The sequence below is a fragment of the Podarcis muralis genome, chromosome 6, assembly GCF_964188315.1.
Source record: "Podarcis muralis chromosome 6, rPodMur119.hap1.1, whole genome shotgun sequence".
Classification (NCBI taxonomy): Eukaryota; Metazoa; Chordata; class Lepidosauria; order Squamata; family Lacertidae; genus Podarcis; species Podarcis muralis.
In genome coordinates this window covers 96,680,455-96,704,572 of record NC_135660.1, presented here as the reverse complement: position 1 = coordinate 96,704,572, position 24,118 = coordinate 96,680,455, and the positions used below count along the sequence as shown (strand labels likewise).

The 24,118-nt window shown below is 41.0% G+C and overlaps 1 protein-coding gene across 5 annotated transcripts in view; it reads left to right on the top strand.

Moving 5' to 3' along the window:
* Positions 1-22,707, top strand: part of PACSIN2 (protein kinase C and casein kinase substrate in neurons 2) — a 51,480-nt gene extending 28,773 nt beyond the window's left edge. For 2 of the 5 annotated variants that reach the window (XM_028728748.2, XM_077930754.1), the window contains 9 exons: positions 1,330-1,486; positions 2,478-2,713; positions 3,789-3,944; positions 5,197-5,372; positions 7,541-7,661; positions 11,551-11,672; positions 18,041-18,157; positions 18,697-18,893; positions 20,603-22,707. In XM_028728748.2, the coding sequence (XP_028584581.2) occupies positions 1,330-1,486; positions 2,478-2,713; positions 3,789-3,944; positions 5,197-5,372; positions 7,541-7,661; positions 11,551-11,672; positions 18,041-18,157; positions 18,697-18,893; positions 20,603-20,715 (1,395 nt within the window). In that variant the 3' untranslated portion in view covers positions 20,716-22,707. The other 3 variants (XM_077930755.1, XM_028728750.2, XM_077930756.1) reach the window with 3 other exon arrangements.
* The last annotated feature ends 1,411 nt before the right edge of the window (positions 22,708-24,118 follow it).

The window sequence follows — 24,118 nt, the reverse complement described above, 5'->3', positions numbered from 1 at the left end:
TCTAAAAGTCTGGTACTTATTGTTCTCTTTGACATCTGGTGGGGGGGGGTGTTCTACAGGGCGGGTGCCACTACCGAGAAGGCCCTCTGCCTGGTTCCCTGTAACTTGGCTTCTCGCAGGGAGGGAACCACCAGAAGGCTCTCGGAGCTGGACCTCAGTGTCAGGGTCTATCCTTCAGGTATACTGGGCCTAGGCCGTTTAGGGCTTTAAAGGTCAGCACCAACACTTTGAATTGTGCTCGGAAATGGACTGGGACCCAGTGTAGGTCTTCAAGACCGGTGTTATGTGGTCTCGGTGGCCGCCCCCAGTCACCAGTCTAGCTGCCGCATTCTGGATTAGTTGTAGTTTCCGGGTCACCTTCAAAGGTAGCCCCACGTAGAGCACATTGCAGTAGTCCAAGCGAGAGATAACCAGAGCATGCACCACTCTGGCAAGACAGTCTGCGGGCAGGTAGGGTCTCAGCCTGCGTACCAGGTGGAGCTGGTAAATAAGCAGCTATCTTATCTTTAAAAGACATCTGAAAGCAGCCCTGTTTAGGGAAGTTTTTAATAGTTAATGCTGTATTGTTTTTAACACTTGATTGGGAGCTGCCCAGAGTGTCTGGGAAAACTCAGCCAGATGGGCAGGGTATAAATAAATTATTATTATTATTATTATTTAATTATAAAAAGGCAGTGTTGGCTCTATGGAACAGCCTTGATTTTTAAGATCTTTCTTACAGATTGTGCTCTAGGCTTTGTCTTATATGAAAAATATGCTGCTGGTTACAAATAAGGCCAACAGCACTTCAACATTCCTAGCTAGCTCAATTGTTCATCTGAATGTAACTGTTAGATGATGATGATGATGATGATGATGATTTTACAAAATAACAGAACTCTGGTAAGTATGATGAGTTCTAGGTGTGTAAGGGAATTGGATTTGGTCCTCAATAGAAAACACAAATAAAATAGTATTAGGAAAGGTGATTATGGTACTTTAAGTTGGATTTCTTAGATAAGAAAATGCCTACCTTTTTAACACATCAAGTGCAGCAAGATTGCTTATAGCTAAAAATTGGAATTCTCTCAAATCTTGACTCCTTGGTACATACCGAATTTATTTAGGGAATATTTCACTGTATTCAGAATCATGGTCATTTAATAGTATTTGATTACTTGTGATTGGCATTACAAACTGATTTTCAGTACAAGTTTCATTTTTGTAATTAACCTAAGAATGGTTGTCACGTTTCTAGGAACAGAAAAACAGTTGGCTTCCATTTTAAATGAGAGGTTGGATTTGTTGCCGTAGATGTATTTATATAACTGTTTCTGTCTCTCTTTTTAGGTTGGAAACTATAAGCGGACAGTGAAACGCATTGATGATGGTCATAGACTTTGCAGTGATCTGATGAACTGCATTCATGAGCGTGCAAGGATAGAAAAGGGCTATGCACAGCAGCTCACTGAATGGGCGAAAAGGTGGAGACAACTTGTAGAAAAGGGTAAAGGGAACTTTTGTCTGTTTTGCATGTTTATGTTTTCTGTATCGATGGCAGTGTGCAAGTCCACTTAATTACTTAGGAGATCTTAGCCGGTTAGTAGGAAGCACTGAAAAAAGTGCAGTAACCCTGGATACCATCCTTTTCCCAAAATGTCAATGAGTAGCTGTTTGTCCAGATTTCAAAATCTACCCATCTTTTTTTTAACACAAGTCATTTGGTAATTTACTTGAGTCTAGCGATCCTTAATTAAATTAGCCCTTTATTTTAAAAAGGTGAAATAATAGAACCCAACAAGCTATGAAAAACACAAAAATAGGTCCTGGAGTTGATTTCTAAGAAGGTTTAAGAGAAAAAAATAGAGTGAATGCAGGTTCAGTCATAATGGGTACCTAAAAATATATACCTGTTATATCCTTGGACCAAAGGGTTCCCTGATTCAGGGATCGATAATTAAAGAGTATTTAAGTTTACCTGACCAGTCTTATGGTGTTGCTGCTTAATGCCAGGTTGCTGTTATAGGATTTGTCATATAGGGTTTGATCCTGATTGAAAGAACTGACCTAGCCTGCATTACTGAAATCTTGGTGGGTGATCTGGAAGGCATTGACCAGCCTCCTGCCTTTCAGCCTCTTTGCATGGTCTCAGATGGTGTGCTAAAGACCCCCTGGCTTATTCAGGGGAACCACAATAGACACACTAGGTGTTGTCAGGCCTCTGTATGTTCACAGTAAACCATTAACTGCTTTATTGTGAAGTGAATGTAGTCACTATAGTCCAGGCTTCCTCAGCCTCGGCCCTCCAGATGTTTTTGGCCTACAACTCCCATGATCCCTAGCTAGCAGGACCGGTGTTCAGGGATGGTGGGAATTGTAGTCTCAGAGCACCTGAAGGGCCGAGGTTGAGGAAGCCTGCTGTAGTCCTCCCTTAAAAACTCAGGATAGTGTGAGATAAATGACTTCATTTGCTGCTTTTTCCCCATCTTTGTGATCAGGGCCCCAGTATGGTACCGTTGAAAAGGCTTGGCATGCATTTATGTCCGAGGCCGAAAAGGTGAGCGAACTACACATAGAAGTAAAAAGTGCCCTAATGAATGAAGACTTCGAAAAGATAAAGAACTGGCAGAAGGAGGCATTTCACAAGCAAATAATGGGTGGATTTAAGGAAACCAAAGAAGCTGAAGATGGATTTAGGAAAGCTCAGAAACCATGGGCCAAAAAGCTAAAAGAGGTAAGTGATTGTTATGTACTGGGTGTTCCTTGCAACTTTGTCCACTGTTACACCTCTCCGTGCTCTTGTATCCATGCTGCATTGGGTGCTTTCACATAGAATCATAGAATTAAAGTGTTGGAAGGGACCCAAGGGTCATCTAGTCCAACCCCCTGCAATGCAGGAATCTCAGCTAAAGCATCCAGGACAGATGACCATTCAACCTGTGCTTAAAAACCTCCAGTGACGGAGAGTCTGCCACCTTCTGAGAGAGCCCACTCCACTGTTGTTCATGTCCCCTCCTTGCTTTCTGGTCTTTGAAGCAGAGAGACACAGTAGGCTGGACTGTTGATCTCTTTCTAGGAAGAACTGAATGTTGCAGAAGGACATCCTTGCATCCAGTTCTCCCTCTTCTTTCCTCTTTTCCCCTACCCATAGTGTGCTGTTTCTTGATTGGAGAATGCAGCAGGGCCCTGTGCCTTCCTCAAGAATCTCTTCTTTCCTCCTGGTGAGAGCGAAAGTCAGTAATGGAGTGATGTTGCAGCAGTTGGCTCCACTGCTATTTTTCTCACTCTCTAGGAAAATTGCGGCCAATGCTCATTTCCCTCTGGTCTTAAAGCCACAGAGAGTCAAACATGTGCTTTAGTTCTTGACTACAAGTTTTTGTTGTATCTGTAGATTGGAAGTCTCATTTCCGTCTTGTATGAGCCAACAATTCTCCATTGTTTCTGCTTGGAGGGTAGCTGCTCGCACATGCTTTCCCCCTGCAAACATATATACTGCCTTTTGGGTGTCCAGGGGCAGGGTCAGTGGCTACCTCATGATGGGGGCAGGACCAGCAACAGGGCTGTGTTAACTACACAAGGACCTCTTCACATGTGTAATGTGGGAAAGGGTATTTATTTGGCTCACTGTACACAAAAGTACGCAATCACTGTACTTTTCAGCAATATAACGACCAGGTTATCTAAAGATATTTTGATACCTCCTTGAGTCCTACAACAATATTTCCCCTCCCTCAAACTTTCTAATCTATGGTGGGTGCTTATAGTGATGCTGTACAAAGATGAAATTATTGTTAAAACATGTCACATAGGTCGAAGCTGCTAAGAAAGCATACCATGTAGCGTGCAAAGAAGAAAAGCTGGCCGTATCCAGAGAGACTAATAGCAAAGCTGACCCAGCCCTGAATCCAGAACAACTGAAGAAACTGCAGGACAAAGTTGATAAGAGTAAACAGGATGTGCTTAAGGTAAACTGTGTTACTCTGAACACGGGACTTTACAAGCATTTCTTCCAGGTGGAAAAATGGAAATACTACTAGGTAGATTAGTAAATATAAGTGATCCTAGCACAAGGGTAAAAAATTGCCACCTTCTGTCTCATATTATTAGTATCCTTATTCTATTCAAATTAGGGTATTTGGAGCATACAGGTGCACACTTTCACTCTTAGTTTGCTGTTCAATTGTATGAAGTGTTCTTCTCTTCCTGTTGCATTCTAGATATGCCAGTGGCATTTTGTGTGTGTGAATGAACTACGTATTGCACCTCTGAGAGTGCTCCAACAATTCTTTGGTGAGAGAGCCCCAGCAGAGATTTGAAAGCACAGAACATGCAGCAAAGAAAAGCATGGAAGTAGATAGTCTGTTAGACCTTTCAAATTCCCCCTTCTAAGTTGCTTCCAAAGTTACCCACTTCCATTAGCATAGAAAAAGACCACATGTTAAACATGGCTTACTTAAACACTCTGCAAAGAAAAGAGCAGCAAGAAAAGACTTAGAAACACAAAGATAGTCGGTTCACATGGTGGAAAGAGAATGATGATACAGGATGAAGGGCTATAGATATTCAAATGTTTATTAATAATAGTACATGACGATAAACTATGCTTTATCACACAGCCAGAGACTGAAGTGAGGCAGTCAACACCCAATTAGAACTGTGCTAATGGGACACGGGTGGTGCTGTGGGTTAAACCACAGAGTCTAGGACTTGTTGATCAGAAGGTCGGTGGTTCGAATCCCCATGACGGGGTGAGCTCCCGTTGCTCGGTCCCTGCTCCTGCCAACCTAGCAGTTCGAAAGGACGTCAAAGTGCAAGTAGATAAATAGGTACTGCTTTGGCGGGAAGGTAAACGGTGTTTCAGTGTGCTGCTCTGGTTTGCCAGAAGCAGTTTAGTCATGCTGGCCACATGACCCGGAAGCTGTACACCGGCTCCCTCAGCCAATAAAGCGAGATGAATGGCACAATCCCAGAGTCGTTCGCGACTGGACCTAATGGTCAGGAGTCCCTTTACTAATGGGAGACAGGTTGCCAAACTTGAGCCTGGATATCTTAGTGGCATCCACCTGTAGACCCAACCTTAGCTTAGCTCTTCTGGGTCACCTGTGAGCAATCTAGTGCAGCAAGGTTAGTCTTGCCTGTGCCATAGCCAGCTTGGTCAGACGTAGTTCCCCAATTAGCTGATCTGATTTGGATTTGTTTGTTTGTTTTGTCTTTAAGACGAGAGAAAAGTATGAAAAGGCTCTGAAAGACCTGGACAATGCAACACCTCAATATATGGAAAATATGGAGCAGGTTTTTGAGCAGTGCCAGCAGTTTGAGGAAAGACGTATCCGTTTCTTCCGAGAAGTGTTGTTGGAAGTTCAGAAACATCTTGACTTGTCTACTGTTCCAGGGTAAATGTGTAAGATGAATACCAAAATTATCTTCGTGTGAAATAGTAAAACAGTAAATTATGCTAGCATAGCTCACTACTTAAAAGAATATAGAATTGGGGTGACATAACCTGTATTTAAACATTTTTCTGTTGAATTTACTGACTTCTGAAGAGGATTATAGGAAGACACTAACCTTGTTGTGATTTTCACAAGCTAGTGATTGTGACTAGCTTCATTTTAAAAGCTACCAGTAATTTTTCTCTTAGTGTTTTACTTAGAGAGATCTTAGTTGATTTGGTTAAATCTGCATAAATTTAAAGATTCAGTAAAAAAAAAAAGTCTTCTTAGGAAGCATGCACCGTCATGGGTGTAACCCTCCTTTGTGAAAGAGACGGGGCTTCCAAAAGGGGTCTCCCGTCCGCAGTTTTGTTAGCACTTTCTGAAAGAAAACATGATGTTGACAAGCTGGGAACAGAATGGTAAATATTAGTTAATGTGATTTATTTTAGTTTAGGGTGTTAACAATACTAACAGGCTTATTCAGGAATAAATAAATAATAAAACAGAAATAAATACAATAATGATAAATAGTATTAAATGCATATGCCTTATAACGTTATGATAATGGTCTACCCCAAATTTTATCCTCATAACATTCCCCAAAGGATTGTATGTTTGTTTATTTATTACCCCACCCTTCACCACAAGGTCCAAGAATGAGTTACAGTAGTTTATTTATAGAATATTAAGATCGGTTTTAAACAAATACAACCCAAAGGTGAATCCCCTGTGTGGGAGATATAGGTAGACAGAATATTTTATTAAAGTACCTTTAATAAAGTAATTAGGGACGCGGGTGGCGCTGTGGGTAAAAGCCTCAGCGCCTAGGGCTTGCCGATTGAAAGGTCGGCGGTTCGATTCCCCGCGGCGGGGTGCGCTCCCGTTGCTCGGTCCCAGCGCCTGCCAACCTAGCAGTTCGAAAGCACCCCCGTGTGCAAGTAGATAAATAGGGACCGCTTACTGGCGGGAAGGTAAACGGCGTTTCCGTGTGCTGCGTTGGCTTGCCAGATGCAGCTTTGTCACGCTGGCCACGTGACCTGGAAGTGTCTCCGGACAGCGCTGGCCCCTGGCCTCTTAAGTGAGATGGGCGCACAACCCTAGAGTCTGTCAAGACTGGCCCGTACGGGCAGGGGTACCTTTACCTTTACTGGCCGCAAAACAGAATAATTCCATATAGCTTCTAACACACTTAGGCACAGCACTAATTTTTCCAAGAAGGAAAAACCAATTGTATGATAGTGTTATATACAACCTACCTTATCTCCAAAGACAGGTAGTTAAAGAAATTAAACTCTTAAATACTTATAAATACAACTGGTCACTGAAAGATGCCCTTGCTCACACCCAGCTTCAAAGTGTTTTTTCCAAATATTATTCATCAGCTGCTTATACGTCTCTAGAAAATACATTTAACAGCTAAAACACATGACCAGATTTTTCTTTCTTTCTTATTATTACTTGATTAAACTATAAAGTAAACTTCCTATTTTTAGTTTTTTTCTCCCCCTCAGTTATCAGGCTAAAATGGATGCAGGTATGTTGCTAGTCTCAGTTTTATCACTGAAGTGTGCAGTGCAGTAGTGCAAGCACTGACCCAATCCCCTTGTTAGTAAAAAAAACAACCAACAGCTTCTGTGTTAAACATTTGTGAAATGTTTCTCTCTGCTAGTTCGTATTTAAGTAGTAATACCAAATAGTAAGTCTGTTGGTGCTACAGTGAAATGCCTAGTAGATGTGCAGATCTAATAACAGAATTCACCTTGCCCTTGGGAAATACTCTCACAATAAAGTTTGCACAAATTTTAAAGTTGATCTGGTTTGTGTTTTCCATCCAGATTGACTAATGTGGGTTGAAGCAGCAAAGCTCTCTCTCTTTTAGCTGATGATGAATATGTTTAACTGCACATAAAAGGTTAATATTTTTGTTAAAACAGTGGTATGAAAATATTCACCAGCTGTTTATAGATCTGATTAAAAGGATATTACTCCTTTTTCTATCTACTACATGTCTGTATTGTATCGAACCTCATGCAGACGTTATAGGATAATACCTAGGCAAAACGTATAGCTGAAACCTTTCTGATTTGCTCATTGCAACTTCTAAATCAGCGTGTATTACTTAACAGCTATAAAAATATCTATCGTGAATTGGAGCAGAACATCAAAGCAGCGGACACTGTTGAAGATCTGAGGTGGTTTAGAGCTAATCATGGTCCAGGCATGTCCATGAACTGGCCCCAGTTTGAGGTAAGGACTTGATCTTCTCTTGCAGCCTTTTCCGGGTTGGACCACAAAATGGTGCTGGCATGCCCCCCTCAATGGGGGAAAAGGCACCTCCATATGCCACGGCTGCCACACTCTCACAGAGGGAAGCTCTTGGTGACTCTCCTCTCTATGGAATGGATGAGAGGAGGGTGGCTGCCATCCAGGGAAATGTGGGTATGTTGAAGGAGGCATGTTCAGTGGACGAGAGGCTATGCCAGTGCAAAGAGGAACTGAGTAAGAATAGCTGACTAATTTTGAAATAATAATTACTGGACATTTGCCAGATACCATAGGAGGGACTGGTGGGCAAAAGGCAACCATCGTTGTAACGTTTCTGTACAGTGGTACCCCGCAAGACGAATGCCTCGCAAGCCGAAAAACCTGCTAGACGAAAGAGTTTTCCATTTTGGAGTTGCTTTGCAAGACGAATTTCCCTATGGGCTTGCTTCGCAAGACGAAAACGTATTGCGAGTCTTGCGATTTTTTTCGCTCCCCCCCCCCTTTTTCTAAGCTGCTAATAGCCTTTAAGCCGCTAAGCCTTTAATAGCCTTTAAGCCGCTAAACCGCTAATAGCGCTAATCCGCTAATAGGGTTACTTCTCAAGATGAAAAAACCGCTAGACGAAGAGACTTGCGGAACGGATTATTTTCGTCTTGCGAGGCACCACTGTATTCAGAATTAACCAGCAGTTTTATGGTTCAGGTTGTGACTTAGCCAGTTGAGAGATTCTCCTTCGGAATCTTGATCATGTTTGGCTCATGTTCTTATTTGGAAGAATACAAATGAAATAAGTGAAATATTATCCTCATGCTGCTGTTTTCTTTTAAAGAGGTGTGAAATCTACGTCCTTTTTAAATGGTTTCCAAAACAAATGCATTACAGCGTTCAGTGTAAGCTAAGCCAGATCTTTTTACCAAAGACCCTATGTGAAAAAAGCATATAAGAAGCCAAAGTGCTGCTATGTGCTATCAGGATAATATTAGCAAATTATTGCTGCCTTGGTAATGTTTTTTCATTGTGAGCTAGATAATATGCAAATAGCAATTTAACATTGCTTTATGCTATTTTTTTAAAAAGACTGTTGTAGGAAGGTTATGTAGTTGCAGATGTTTACAGTTCTGGCAAGAGAACTATGGATTTATCTTGCCTGGACTCAACCGCAGTTGCATTTTAGAAATTGCATTTTGAAACTATTATAATTTATTACCCACCCTTTGCCCTAAGGCCCCAGGGCAGGTTACAAAAGTAAACCAATGTTTAAAACATTATTTAAAATCAGCTGGATTGATAAAATACTCTTCAGTATTTCTAGTATTCTTCTTCCTGATGGAATAAAGCTGGAAAATGCATTTAAACTTAAGGCTTCAATCTTTTGCACACTTACCCAGAGTAAACTCCACTGAATACAATCAGGCCTACTTCTGAGTAAACACTCTGAGAACTGTGCTATATATTATACTAATATATATTCTGTATGTATTCTGTGTTGGGTATGCAATTGTGAAGCACTATCCAAAATGGAAATTACATGTTATAGATGTGATGTTATAGCTTGTTTTCCCATCTATTCTACTGTTTTAATTTGTTTGCATTTAATTTTTTTGCTTTAAACTCTAAGCTGGAAGCTTCTTCTTTTTTTAAATGAATGCCAGGCTTTAAAATGCTTAAAATAAAATACTGTCCTAACAAACATTGTTTGTTTATTTTTCATGCAACAAGGATGAAGTAAGTTTTTTTTTTCCACAGATTTACTTACAGCTAATTCTATAACTCAGACTGCCTAAATGGTCATGAAAACATGTCAAATGACACAAGCTAGTTGTATAATTTTCAGCTTTTTTGTGAATGGTTACTTCCTGTGTACGTAATTTTCCTTGCTACTTAGAAACCATTTTCAGTTAAGGAATTTTAATTGCGTCCAAGGATTTAAGAAATAATTTGAATTAAGGTAGTTTGGAGGGAGCAACAGCTGTGAGATCAAAGCTTTTCCAGAAGCTAGAGTTTTTGTTGAGAAAGTAAAACAGAAAGCTAGGTTAGCTCATATTTAATTATATACTGCCTTTCTGCCAAGGCACCCAGAAAAGGTGTCCCAGAGTGAGGAGGTGTGGAGAGGGATGAAGAATAAGGCAGCACTGATTCAGAGAAGGCTGCATAGTGGAGCTTTGGCATTTCGTGTGAGGAAAGAGGGACGCGCAGCGGTAGAAGCTGGAAAGCTGCAAGCCCTTTTGAGCAGGGTTTGCCATTGCAAAGTGCTGCACAGACACACTGATGATCAGAAAACAGTGGGTTAGATCTTCGCTTCCTTCTGCTCTATCTGAAACAGAGAATTGCTAGTGTCAGGATAGGATCCAAGAGGTTGAAAGGGAAGACTTTCCTTGACCACAGTGAGGCTTTACTATGTGGTGACAACTGAGTGTAGGGATGCAGAAAATCCACCCAAAGCTGGAAGTCTAGTCAGACTATATTTATGCCAGCCAAACCCTCTGAAATTGCTTAAAATTCAGAGGTACAGTGGTGCCTCGCAAGACGAAATTAATTCGTTCCGCAAGTTTTTTCTTCTTGCGAGTTTTTCGTCTTGCGAAGCACGGTTTCCCATAGGAATGCATTGAAAATCAATCAATGCGTTCCTATGGAGACCGTCCGGGGACAGAGGGGAAGCGCCGCGCGCTTCCCCCTCTGTCCCCGGACCTGTTTTAAAGCAAGGGGCAGCGGGGAGAAGATTGCTTCTCCCCGTTGCCTGCCCCGCAATCTCCAGGGACAGAGGGGAAGGCGCGCACGCCTTCCCCTCTGTCCCCGGACCTGTTTTAAAGCAAGGGAAGGGGCAGCAGGGAGAATCGCTTCTCCCTGTTGCCGCCCCTTGGTTCAAAAGCGGTCCGGGGAGAGAGGGGAAGGCGCGCGCACCTTACTCTCTGTCCCCTCTTTTGAAGCAAGGGGCGGAGGGGAGAAGATCGCTTCTCCCCGTTGCCGCCCCTTGGTTCAAAAGGGGTCCGGGGACAAAGGGGAAGACACGCTGCGCTTCCCCGCTATCCCCAGAGCTTGCAGGGCAAGCTTCGTTTTGCGAAGCAAGCCCATAGGGAAATGCGTCTTGCGAAGCGGCTAAGAAAACGAAAAACTCCTTCGTCTAGCGAGTTTTTCGTCTTCCAATGCGTTCGTCTTGCGGGGTACCACTGTACAAAAATGGGCTGGAATTTGAAAAGCTGATTGAGCAGAATGCCTCCTCGCAAGGCAGCCCTGGATTCATCTGATTTCAGGCATTTAACATCAGTTATAGTTCTCCAAAGAGTGAAGTAGTCCTGAAATGACCATTTCCAGGTGAACCTTAACAGAAGGATTTCCTTAAGGTGGTTTATTATGCTACAGTGCTACTTATAAGGACTCTTAAACTTTACTCTCCATAGCCAATTGGGCAGCAATGCAGTGTTGCCTTGACTGAACTGGGAAAAGAAGGAAGATTAAGCTTTAGCAATTCCAGGGAATCCCAAGCCACAGTATAGAGTGGGACATTAAAAGGCCCGTGTCAGCGGGAACATGGGGCAAAGGCATTGTTTGCTAGATTTTGCCAGTTTATGTTCCCTGACAATGAATATCTCCAGGCTCAAGTTGACAGGGTTGTTGTTGTTCTTTTTATACCACCCTTTATCCAAAGCTCACAGGGTGGTTTACAATATAAAAACTCAAAAATACATACCATAATAACAAGCAAAAGCAATAACCCCCTCAGTTATTATTAACTATAATACAGATATGAATGACTTAAGACTAGAATCAGGGTTAAGACACACAAAGGGCATTGCCCCTTTGACCCAAGAATGGGGGTTGGTCTCTGGAAATAAGCTGATGCAAAACGCCTTTTCTCACTTGCATTTTCTAGGACTGGTCAGCTGATCTGAATCGCACTCTTAGTAGAAGAGAGAAGAAGAAAGCTGCAGATGGGGTAACTCTGACGGGTATTAGTCAGACAGAACCAGTTCCACAGCACAACAAAAACAGCAGGTACATGATCATGAGCCCATTATCTTTTACCACTAATTGCTAAGTATCAAATGGTCCTATTTTGGATTATACTGGAAATACGTCGTTTTGGAAAATTAGGCTCTATCCAGACCTATTTCCCCACAAGGAGTGATTGGGAGTGGGCTTGAGTTGACATGTTTATTCCTGGGCCCGTCTCCTGCTTCCTCGCTATGGGAAGAAGTGAATGACTGACTGAACTGGGAGATGTTGCAGTAGTTTGAATATGGGATTTTTCTTGACCCCGGAAGGTTGATATCTTGAAAATATCTCTAACTTCCCAGAGCCAGGAAGTCACCACATTCTGGAAAACATGCTTTTTCTGGTTTGTTTGAAACGTGGGTAGGAGAGCCAGAACTCTACTCTCAGTCTCTTGCCAAAGTTAGGCTGGAAATAATGTCCCATCAGAACTGTAGAGAAGCAGGCATACCTTCATTTTAAAATCTAAGTAAATAAATAGGACTTGGTTTGGCAGTCAGTTTGTCAACCAAACTAAACAGCGGAGTCTTAAAATTTTTGATTAGATTCCAGAATAAGGCAAATAAGTAGTAATCTGTGGAAAAGAACAGACTTGCAACAAATCGATTCAACATTTGGCCTTGTTGAAAACAGATGGAGGTAAGTTTTATCTTGAGTCAGAGCAGTAGCTAGCAGGAAGTTGTATTCCCTGACAAAATACATCCCCACGCTCAAAAACTGGGTCCTTCTTCTATGCTTCCTAACTACAGGTCTGTTTAATTGGAGATCCTAGTATCTCAATGCATATAGTTTACAAAGCTCTAATCCAGGGACAGAGAACCTCAGGCCTGGGGCCCCTCTGGCCCTCAGGCTGCTCCCCTGGCCACATCCCTTACTAGCTGTGCTTTGTGCCCAACTTGGATGTTCTGGCCTGCCTGACATGTGCCATTGAAGGCCATTAATGCCTCTTGCTTGCCTTGGATGGACAAGGTGAATGTGGAAACCTTTACTCTGGTATGGCTGGAATGTAACCTACTGTACAAAGGTAAGCGTTACATGCATTGACTGTGGGTCCTGGAAGGTAGTCCATGAAGAAACTGAACACTGGTGTTGAAACAAGCTCCCCACCCCTTCTATAGTCTCCCTAGTGCCTATACAGAAGACTTGCTATGAGAAATTTGGCGTTGGTCATTCACTGGTGAAATTGCTTAGAACTAGGTATAGCTGCGGAATAACACAAGCTTTAAAGAACTTTTAGTACAGCTTTGAAAGGTAGCATCTGTTTCTGGGATTTTTGCAGTTAAAGTTTGACCAGCTGAGGTAATAGATAAGGAGTAGTGAATGTTTTTTTTTTTTTTTTTTTTAGCTCAAGGGTTGTGTTTCTTCATAAGCAGTCTTCATGGGGTGGGGGTGGGCCTGTGGCACTCTAGGCTATGTTGCAGTTACACATCAGGTTTCTGCAGACACAGCTCTCCACCCAGAGGATTTAGCACATTTCAAGAGCACATTCCGGCCAAGCAAAAGCTCTCAAGGAGGCTCAGAGCTGAGCTGGTGGTGAGGGATGTGAAATGGGGAAAGGGCAAGGTAAAAGGGCCCAGAGTGCCACCTCGGAGTTTTGCGTTCCAGTAATGTTTTATGTCTGCTCCGCACCTCATACAATGATTTTCTAATAGTATGATTCAAAAACCCTCTGTGCATTCTGACCTTATCATACCACAGGTAGGCGTGCCACCCGAATGTTGTCAAATCCCTCCAAATCCAATATATCTGAATTATCTAAGGTTATCCATTCCCTTAACCAACAAAAACACGCCGCCTCGTAGTAAATTTTTAGATCTGGCAGGGAAAAACCACCTCTTTCTTCTGCATCTGTCAATATTTTATACTTAATTCTTGGCTTTTTTCCCTGCCAGATAAATTTGGACAATCTTCTTTGCCATACGTTAAATTGTTTTGTTCCACTGATAACCGGAATTGTCTGAAATAAAAACAACAGTCTCGGTAACACGTTCATTTTGATAGCTGAGATTCTACCCATCATTGATAATTTCATTCTAGTCTATATCTCTAGATCTTTCTTCACTTCATTCCACATCTTTTCATAGTTTTCTTTAAAGAGGTTTATGTTCTTAGATGTGAGGCAAACTCCTAGGTATTTTAACTCTTTTTCTATCGACATACCTTTCTTTTGTTGTAGTTCTCCTATTTCTTTACTGTTCAAATTTTTAGTTAATATTTTTGTCTTATTTTTGTTGAGCTTAAAGCCTGCTAATTGCCCATACTCTTCAATCTTTTTCAAAGCTTCTATTGCACTGGACATAGGTTGTTCTAAAGTCAAAACAACGTCATCGGCAAAGGCCTTATACTTAAATTCTTTTGAGGTTATACCAATCCCTTTTATTTCTTTTGTTGCTTCTATTTTCTTCAACAGGACCTCTAGTATTGTTATAAATAACAATGGCGATAGTGGGCACCCCTGTCTGGTTCCCTTTGTTTTCTCAATTTTGTCTGTGAGGTTATTATTAATTATCAATTTAGCATATTGTTCCGAATAAATAGCCTGAATACCATTTAAAATTTTTTCACCAATATCCATAAATTCTAAATTTCTTTTCATAAAATGCCAAGACACATTATCAAATACTTTTTCAGCGTCCAGAAACATTAGGGCGTCTTGTTCGTCCCTCCTGGAGTCCAGATATTTCGTTATATCAATTATATTTCTAACATTGTCCTTCATCTGTCTACCAGATAGAAATCCAGTTTGGTTCTTTCCAATCTCCTCTCCCAATACATCTTTAAGCCTATTTGCCAATATACTGACAAATAATTTGTAATCATTATTTAGGAGTGAGATTGGCTTATAATTTTTCACCTGCCTTAAGTCCGTGTCTTGTTTGGGAATTAGCGTAATATGGGCTTCTTTCCAAGTCTCTGGAATTTGGTTCCCCATTAAAATGTTATTCATTACCTCCATTAACGGAACTGACAGTTGTTCCACGCATTTCTTAAAGTATTTGGCTGTCAAGCCATCGGGTCCTGGTGCCTTTCCTATTATTGCTTGTTTTATTGCTACTTTTATTTCATCCACAGTAATAATGGAATTGAGTTGGTTCTTTTTGTCATTGGGAATTTTCTGCAACCTGTTCTTTTCCAGAAATTCTTCTATTTTTCCCTCATCTTTTTCTTTTTTATATAATTGTTTATAGAATCTTTGAAAATTCTTCCTTATTTCTCCTGGATTTTCTATTGTTTTCCCTTCCCTTCCTTTCTATTGTTTTGTTATCGTATTCTGCTTTTGTCTCTTCTTTAGTTGCCAGGCTAACAATTTTCCTGGTTTATTTGCGAACTCAAAGCTTCTCTGGTTTAAAAATTTAACTTTCCATTCGATCTCTTGATTTATCAATATTGAGAATTGTGTCTGCAACATTTTTATGTTTTGTTTAGCTTGGCTATCTTTTGGATTAGTTGCTAATTTCTTTTCATTACATATTATCTGTTTTAACAACTCTTCTTTTTTCTTCTCTCTCATTCTCTTTTGAATTGTGTTCTGCTGTATCCAAAATCCTCTTATTACAGCCTTTGAGGCATCCCATACCACATTAATGTCCACTCCTTTATTTAAATTAAACTCAGAATAATCTTTCAGTGTCTTTTGTGCTGTTTCCAATATTATCTGGTTATCTAGCAACCCCTCGTTCAGTCTCCACCTAAATGAAGTCTCCTCCTTAACTTTCAACTCCAGTGTTGTTTCATTGTGATCTGGCATAATTTTCGGAAGAATTTCAGATTTTATTATTCTCGTTGCCAAATCTCTGGAAGCCCATATATAATCAATCCAACCAGCACTTTAATTTGGTTCTGAGAAGTAACTAAATTGTTTCTCAAGTGGGTGTTTTAATCTCCATGTGTCTATTAAATCATTATTTTCCACCAAAGTGAAAAATGTTTTGGGCAGTTTCCCTTGATTCGTTACCTTTTTCCTTTCTGTTCTATCCATCTCTGGGGAAACTACCCTATTAAAGTCTCCCATTATTATTATTTTTGGTCCATAAAATCAAACAGCTTCTCCTCTAGTTCTTTGTAAAAGTTCACTTTTTTGTCATTCGGTGCATAAATTCCCACCATAATTAAATTTTCCCGTTGTGCTACCATTTCCACTGCTATTATCCTTCCGTTATCATCCTTAAAAATCTGACGAGATTCATATTTTTCCTTTATATATAAGGCCACCCCTCTTTTTTTACTGTCATCTGCTGAAATATATTCCTTCCCTAGTCTTTTATTTTTAAGAATTATTTCATGTTTTTTTTGCCACATGTGTTTCCTGTATACAAATTACCGTATTTTTCGCTCTATAAGACGCACCAAATTTTTGGAGGAGGAAAACAAGAAAAAAATATTCTGAATCTCAGAAGCCAGAACAACAAGAGGGATCACTGTTTTCTTCACCGTCTCCTCCAGGGCTTGGGTCTTTATCCTTACCTCTCCCAATTGGCCTTTTAATTCTGCCACTGATTTATCAATTTTTCCATCCTTTTTATCAAATTTACTATCCAAGATTTTTTCAGTATCTTTTATATCTTTCCGAATATCTGCCAGTATCTCTGTAATGTCTATTCTGGGCTCTTCCTGTTTTGAATTCCTCCTATCTGTTCTCTTTAGCTGCCCATTCAGCCTAATCCAATTCTTAAAGTCACAACCACCAATAAAAAAATAGTCCTCAGGATCCAAAATTATTAAAGAACCCCCCTCTTCGGACTCTTCAATGACCTAATCATCAGTAATGATATCGGAGTACACCAGCAGATCTCAGTTCCCTCAGATTTAAAGCCGCATCTCTCAGTGCGTCAGGATCAAGCAACAAATATTGCACGTCCAATTCTTCTGAGTGTCTTTATATAGCTATTTCCCCCCTCCCCCAAAGGGCTGACAGGGGTTAGCTATTATAGCCACTTGTCTCCGTTTGTAGCTAAAGCACTGATATACTTTCAATTTTGTAGTAGAAAACTTACTGCACCATTTTCTCGTCAGCAGTGAGACGGACTCCCTGTTTCCGTCTCAAAGCTCTCCGAATTCCTTCTTTTGCCAAATAAGTCCAAATTTTCTCCACTTGCCTTCAGATTATCTTTTAATGTCGGGAAATCAGCTGCCTTTGCCATCGGAACTAGAGGCTTCACTCAGCAGAAGTAGCAAGTAGACCCCCTTGCACCCACGCCTCCATCCCCTCGGGTTTCCAAACATTTTTACTGGTCCGTCTGCCTTTGGGGAGATACGCCAGGGGTGCCGCTGGGTCCCCATCACCCAAAACTCCCTTTTGGGTTTTTTACCGGAGCTCACAGTGCCCTTGTGAAACTCCAATCTTCTGCTAGGCTCGGATTTCTCCCAAGAGGCTACATCCGCGTCCGAAATGGCCCCTGCAGCCGACAGGAAGTCAGGACATCCATAAGTTTTATTTTCCATTCTACTTCCTGATTCACCAACATAGAAAATTGTGTTTGTAACGTTTTGATAGTTTGTTTTACAGTGGTGCCTCGCAAGACAAAATTAATTCGTTCTGCGAGTTTTTTTGTCTTGCGAATTTTTCATCTTGCGAAGCACAGTTTCGGAAAAGTTTTGGAAAAGCTTCAAAAATCACCAAAGTCTTCAAAAACCTCAAAAAAGGCTACCACACCGCATGCTATGAGTTGCTCCTCGAAGTCAAGTCACAACTGTATTAACGGTTTTAAGAAAAAGGAAACAAACTTGCAAGACGTTTCCGTCTTGCGAAGCAAGCCCATAGGGAAATTCATCTTGCGAAGCAACTCAAAAAACCAAAAACCCTTTCGTCTTGCGAGTTTTCCGTCTTGTGAGGCATTCGTCTTGCGAGGTACCACTGTATTTGTTCATCTTTTGGTTTTAATGTTAATTTTTTCTCATTTTCCACAAGATGGGCTTGTCTGATTGGTAAGTGACTTCAGAATGTAAACATGCACTGTAACCTTTAAAATGGTATTAATTGCTGTACTTCTTAGAGTCCTTGCTATCAAGACTGATTTGGAGCGCACGACCGACTTTGTGCACTCCATACTTCCCTGGCTAGCGCTAACTACGATTTGATGTGAATCAGAATCAATGTATCCATTCTTATTGCTAAGCATTATATGCTCAGAAACCAGCTTGAAACTGGGATCCTAGGCTGGCTTCTATAGTGGCAGGTCAGACATTTGTGACACTGAATCTGAAGTGTCTCTGTAGTGAAATAAGAAGGGGAGACGTGTTTCCGTTTTAAGTAAGTGTTGGGAAGGGAAGCCACCCAAAGAGAAGGATGTGGATGGCTCTGTTCTTAATTGCATGTATATTGACTCCGTGAAATGGCAGGGTCACCTTCATGATTTTTCTCTCCCAAATAGCAGTGTTAGTGTTCCGGGTGACACAGTGCAGTCAGTTCAGTCAAGTTACAATCCCTTTGAAGATGAAGAGGATACTGGAAGTACTGTCAGTGAAAAGGAGGACAATAAAATCAAAAAGTTGGTGAAAGACGGTTCTCAAACTGTTTTTTATACTTACACTTTTCCTATCCAGGGTTTCCAACTCCGGGTTTCTACAAAAGCCTTATGTTGCACAATGCATGAAGTCCTTGTTGAACGGTTATTTTGTTGCAAACCCGACTAACCTCCCAATGCTCTATCACTGTTTTGATTTCTGGTTGGTTTTCCCTTCACTGGTTCCACAAATATTAACTGTGGTCATGTGCTTTGAAACTACTGCTGGATCTTTGCTACTGGCTGTGCTCACTAGGTGTTCCCCCCCTCCCCTTTCTCACCGTTTCATGTTTCCCCCTGAAATGAACATGTTGGCCTTGATGTTTCTCTTGGTGGTCCATAACCTCTATGTTCACTCTTATTGTCTCTAAGGGCACTGCGATGTGAAAAGGGGCAAAGCACAGCATTGCTAAGCAGGTGCCCAGAAGTAGCTTGGCAGGGGGTGGGATATCTAGAATTGATACCCCACCTCCTGCCAAGCTACTTGTATCAGGGAAGCTAACAGAATATTTCCATGTGTTTAGTGTTAGCAGCTCGGAGAAAAACCAAAGTTACTCTGCGGACTGGTCCGACGAGGAGACCAACAATCCTTTTTCATCTAATGATGCTCCAGCAGAAACAAATCCATTTGATGAGGATACACCCCCTACGATGGAAGTTAGAGTACGGGCATTGTATGACTATGAAGGTCAAGAGCTCGATGAACTCAGTTTCAAGACTGGTAAATACCCTTTACTCTTTTTTCTGCCCTAAAAAAGATACAAGGCAGGATTGGCTCAAAACATTTTGCTGGCTGAAACAGAATAGCAAATGGCAAAGGTATGTAAGAGTCAATGCCAGCCACAAGCATCTCTTAAGACCTTAAGAGCCTGGCTGCAGGATCAGACCAAGGACCCATCCAGTCCAGCATTCTGTTCCCACATTGGCCAACCTAAGGAAAGCCTGCAAGCAGGACTGGAAGGCAGCCTCCCTCACCACTTGCGATATTGCCTCTGACAGGGAAGGTCCAACGTTAGCCGTGGTAACCTTAACTCTCATGAATTGGTCTGATTGCCAACTTAAACCCATCCAGGTTTGTGGACATCACTACAATTTGTGGATCAAATTCCCCAGTTTTTGTGGTGTGAAGAAGTATTCCATTTTGAATCTCCCACCCTTCTGCTTCAGGGAATGACCACAAGTTCTAGTAGTATAAGAAAGAGAAAGAAAACTTTCTCCACCCCATGCATAATCTGATATACAGTGGTACCTCGGGTTACAGATGCTTCAGGTTACAGACTCTGCTAACCTAGAAATAGTACCTAGTAAAGAACTTTGCTTCAGGATGAGAACAGAAATTGGGCGGCGACAGCGGGAGGCCCCATTAGCTAACGTGGTGTCTCAGGTTAAGAACAGTTTCAGGTTAAGAACGGACCTCCGGAACAAATTAAGTTCTTAACCCGAAGTACCACTGTACCTCTATCATGTCCTTCATTACTCGTCCTTTCCCTAAAACAAAGCTCCCAAATGTTGTAAGCTTTCCTCACAAGGGATCATTTGGGTTGTCCATTTCTGAACCCTTTTCACTTCTACAGTATCCTTTATCAGATTAAATGCCAGTAGTCAAAAGTGCATTTGCATTATGATCTTGCCAGTTTTGTTTTCAATCCCGCTCCATGGTATTCACCTTTTTACAGCTTTAAAGCTGCGGCACACAGGACCAAAATCTTAATAGCGCTTCCTGATCCTGATCAGTCACTGCCACTTCGTACCCCATGAGTGTATATGTGATATTAGGATTTTTGGCCCCAATGGGCATCACTTTCTACTTGTTTACTTTTAATTTCATTTGCTATTATACTGTCCATTCACCCAGTTTGGATTCAGCCTTTCTTACTGTCTTTCTTCACTTTCTTACTTATTGGATTCACCCTTTCTTACTGTCCATTCACCCTTTTTTCTAGGAGTTTTAAACCTGCTCTGCAACCTTCTTATCCCAGGCCTGTCCAGAAACATTTCCCTAAAAATATTTGCCTAAAAAAAATCAACACCCCCCCCGGACCACTGTCTTATACACACATTGACATTACACAGCTGTGTCTGTCTAGCTGGCCCTGCACTCAGAACTGATAGCAACTAATTTCCCTGATATCCCTGATTCCCTGAGACCAGCAGGTATAAGGCAGTTTATAAAATCAATTAATAATAATAATAAATGATGATATCTGGTGTTTTTTATCCAGTTAACATGGTGCTTCAATGGATGCTTTGATTATTACTCTTTTTGAAGGGATGGGAGGAGCAATGTAATCAAACCCAGATTTCTAATGCTCTGATGCTTATTGGGGCGAAGAGACAGTACTGTAACTGCAGTGGGAAGACCCATTTTCCTCAGACACTCCAGGGGAGTAGCTATTTTTGGGGTTCTGAAATTACTTTCTCTCCTCACAGGGGAAGAGCTAACTAAAATAGAAGATGAAGATGAACAGGGTTGGTGCAAAGGCCGCTTGGACAATGGGCAAGTTGGACTCTATCCCGCAAACTATGTCGAGGCAATCCAGTGACAAAGAGTTGTATAGAAGTGCTATAGTAATTGTCAGTCGGTATGCAGTTGGTGGCCCGCCATGAAGAGAACTGAAATGTGTTGAAATTGTATATATTTCCTTTAATGCAAATGAATGATGGATTGAAATATGTTTTCCCAGGGGACAAGATAACAATTCAGACTGAAACTGGGAAAGGTTGGCAGCTTATGCACAGCACAAAATAACCAGGCCAGAGTGGAAATTTAGTTGGCAAGAAAATGATATTCTTAGAACTTATTGCCAATTTACTGTTTTATCATGCCTTATGTATATTTTCAAATTTGCTGCTGCCTCAACCCCATTTTTCTGGGAGGTGGCTTGCATTGATTCTTGTTTAAATCACTTCTTTTAAGTGACCTATAATAATTTGCAATAAATTGCAACTTATTTTTTTAATTGCAATTTTTTATCTGTTCTTAGCAATATTTGAAAGATGCATTTTTTTAATTTAAAGACTATGTAGCCTGCCATCTTTTCATGCCTGATTCATCTACTACTACTTAAGTTATGAATTTGATCATTCCTCAGTTTACATTGTACTGTTAACTTTTCCATGCCTTAATGGTGTAAAATGCCAAATTGGGTCTGTTACATAACATTGTAGCATACTGTCTGCAAATGTTAGTTTGGGTTTCTGGAATGCCATTGATGCATTTTGGCACCAGAAACATTAATTTTCCAAATTACGACTTCCAAGTGGATTTCTAAAAGTATAATATTTAAAACTATTTCCATCATATTCTTGCTGAGAAATTTACATTTTGCAAGATGTTAATGATTTTGTGCAATTTGGAAACGTCTACGGAGATTATTTTTTCAAGCAAAAGACTGTAAAATAGATTAATGCTTTTTTTATTGAGATGCTCTTTAAGTTGTGCATATGTGTATATATAATTTGATATTCAAATGTTTAAAGAGCATATCCTAATTAGCCAGCCTATTGTCTATGCATTAGATTTAAGGTGGAGTCCAGCACTAGTAAATGTGAGTTTGCTATCCATGTCAGTGGGACGTTGCAGCTCTAGAGCAAGCCATTTAAATTATAACATATTTAAAGTGTGCTTTGACAGTGCTTACTCATTTAAACATAAAGTAGATCAGCTGCTCAAGCCAGTCCACTGTGGATGTAGTAGCTGGGAGGGATTGTCCTAAGGATATAGGAGCCCAGTTTTGACCCTCTTCCATATGGAGTGATTTCAGGAGGAAGAGACCTGCATGCACACATAATCTCCCTTTCCTTGATGGAGGTGGAGGAGTGAGGGCTGCCTTGGGAGTTGCAAGGTACGCACAAGATTCCCACTCCTTGTAAAGGCCGGGGGGGGGGCGGCGGGCGGGAGAAGACCAGTCTTCCGCTATGCATTCCTGGGATCCTTCTGTGGGCCCTGCACCCACAGTACACTGGAGTGAGGCCTAAGTATTATGTGACTTTGATTCTCAAATAAGATGAACATAGTAGTTACATCCTAATATTAATATTTGTAGGTAGAATCGTGGCTCCAAATATAAACTCGCAGTAGCCCCACTGTGGATTATTGTAGCAGAACACTGTAAAATCTACTTGTTTGAAGTTGCAAATCAACTGTAAAAGTGTGAAATTGTATACATTTGTAGGAGATCAAATAGCTGGATTGTTGAACATGTTGGAACAAGTTGCTTTATAGAAAATCTAAATCTTATCCGATAAGTAGAAATGCTATTTTAGGGAACTACACTGTAATTGAAATAACTTTTTGGCAATTAAAATGCTGTAAGTGCTCCTGGTATTACATTTGCTTTTGGAGATCAATATATTTATTAACATATGAAGTTCAATTGTATAAGGTTCAGTATTGGATCGCTGCCATCATAATATTCCAGCATAATTGTTCATGAACAGTAGATTTGCCACAAGTGGTGAAAAATAAGTCTGGAGTATTTTTCTGTATAGCACACTATTTTAAAAATAATAAAATCTTAAATATGCTGAACACAGATTTACTGTAAAAGTACTTCTCTCTCTCTCTCTCTACTGAAAGCGCTGTATTTTCTGTTTGTTGCACTTTGAGATAGTCAAAAATTACTGTTTGGTATATGCATAATGATAAGTAGAAGTACTATTTGTCCCAGCAATGCACACATGATTTTGGCTAACATGAGACTGAAGAAAGTTACAGTCCTGTCCTCCAGCTATCAAAGTAAGCCTACAAAAGGAGTCAAATATACTTTGGAAGAAATGCTCAAAATACAGAATAGGCAAAGTGCAGACCCATTACACTAGGCAAGTGTTCAGGCATGAATATATTGAGATAAAACAAATGCTGAATAAAGGAATGCTGAACAACAACAAATCAGTTCCCCTAAAAGGTTTGGTTTTGGACAGGGCTGAAAATAAGTCAAGGCGCTATTACAGAGAAGGCCCTGTCCCAATCACCAATCAGGGAGCCTGCCTTAACAGTGGGACTACAATATCCTGCTGATCTCCTTTACATCCATATAAACCAGCAAATGAGATACTAGTGTGGCTGTCAGTTTTGTTATTTCCCAGGTGCTTCAGGTGGATTCTGCCTCTTTTCAAAATTAAACAAAACCAGGCAAGTACATTTCTATGCATATGTTAACCCAGCACTTTATTTTTCAAAACATGTGAACTCTTTAAGCAATTGCAAAACTGCTTTAGAGATGCAGACTTGGTGCTGCAATGTGCTGCGGGGATAGCTTAAGTGATGCTCTCTAGATGATGTTGGACTCCAATGCCCATCATCCCTAACCTTTAGCCATGCTGGATGGGGCTGATAGGAGCCCAGTATCTGGAAGGCACCATCCCTGTGCTAACCACTTAACTCAGGTCGACGCTTCCCATGCTTAAACTGACCCATGCTAAATAGTTGCAGGAACGGTTTTCAAAGCTCGACCCATTGTTTTCTCCTGCTCCGGAGGGTAGGACCCAAACCAGTGGCTTCAAGTTACAAGAACAGAGGTTCAGACTAAACACCTGAAAGAACTTTCTGAAGAGCTCTTTGACAGTGGAACAGACTCCCTCGGAAGGTGGTGGACTCTCCTTTCATGGATGTCTTTAAGCAGGGGTGGGGTGGCCATCTACCATGGATGTTGAGATTCCTGTATTGCAGGCGGTTGGACTAGATGACCCTCAGGGTCCCTTCCAACCATACAATTCTGGCTTTTATTTAACATTCACAGTGCACTTACAAACCACACCCAGGACTCGAAAAGTTGTGTCCTCATCCTATCTATCCAATTAACTATCAAGAGGGAGGGTAGCGGTTTTGTAACTCCTGCTGATGCTCAAGACACAGCAGGAAATAGCACAGCATGCCAGGAGTATCTCAATGCTACCTCAAGCAGAATCTCTCTGGAGCTAGTTTTGCAATCGCATTGCACTTTG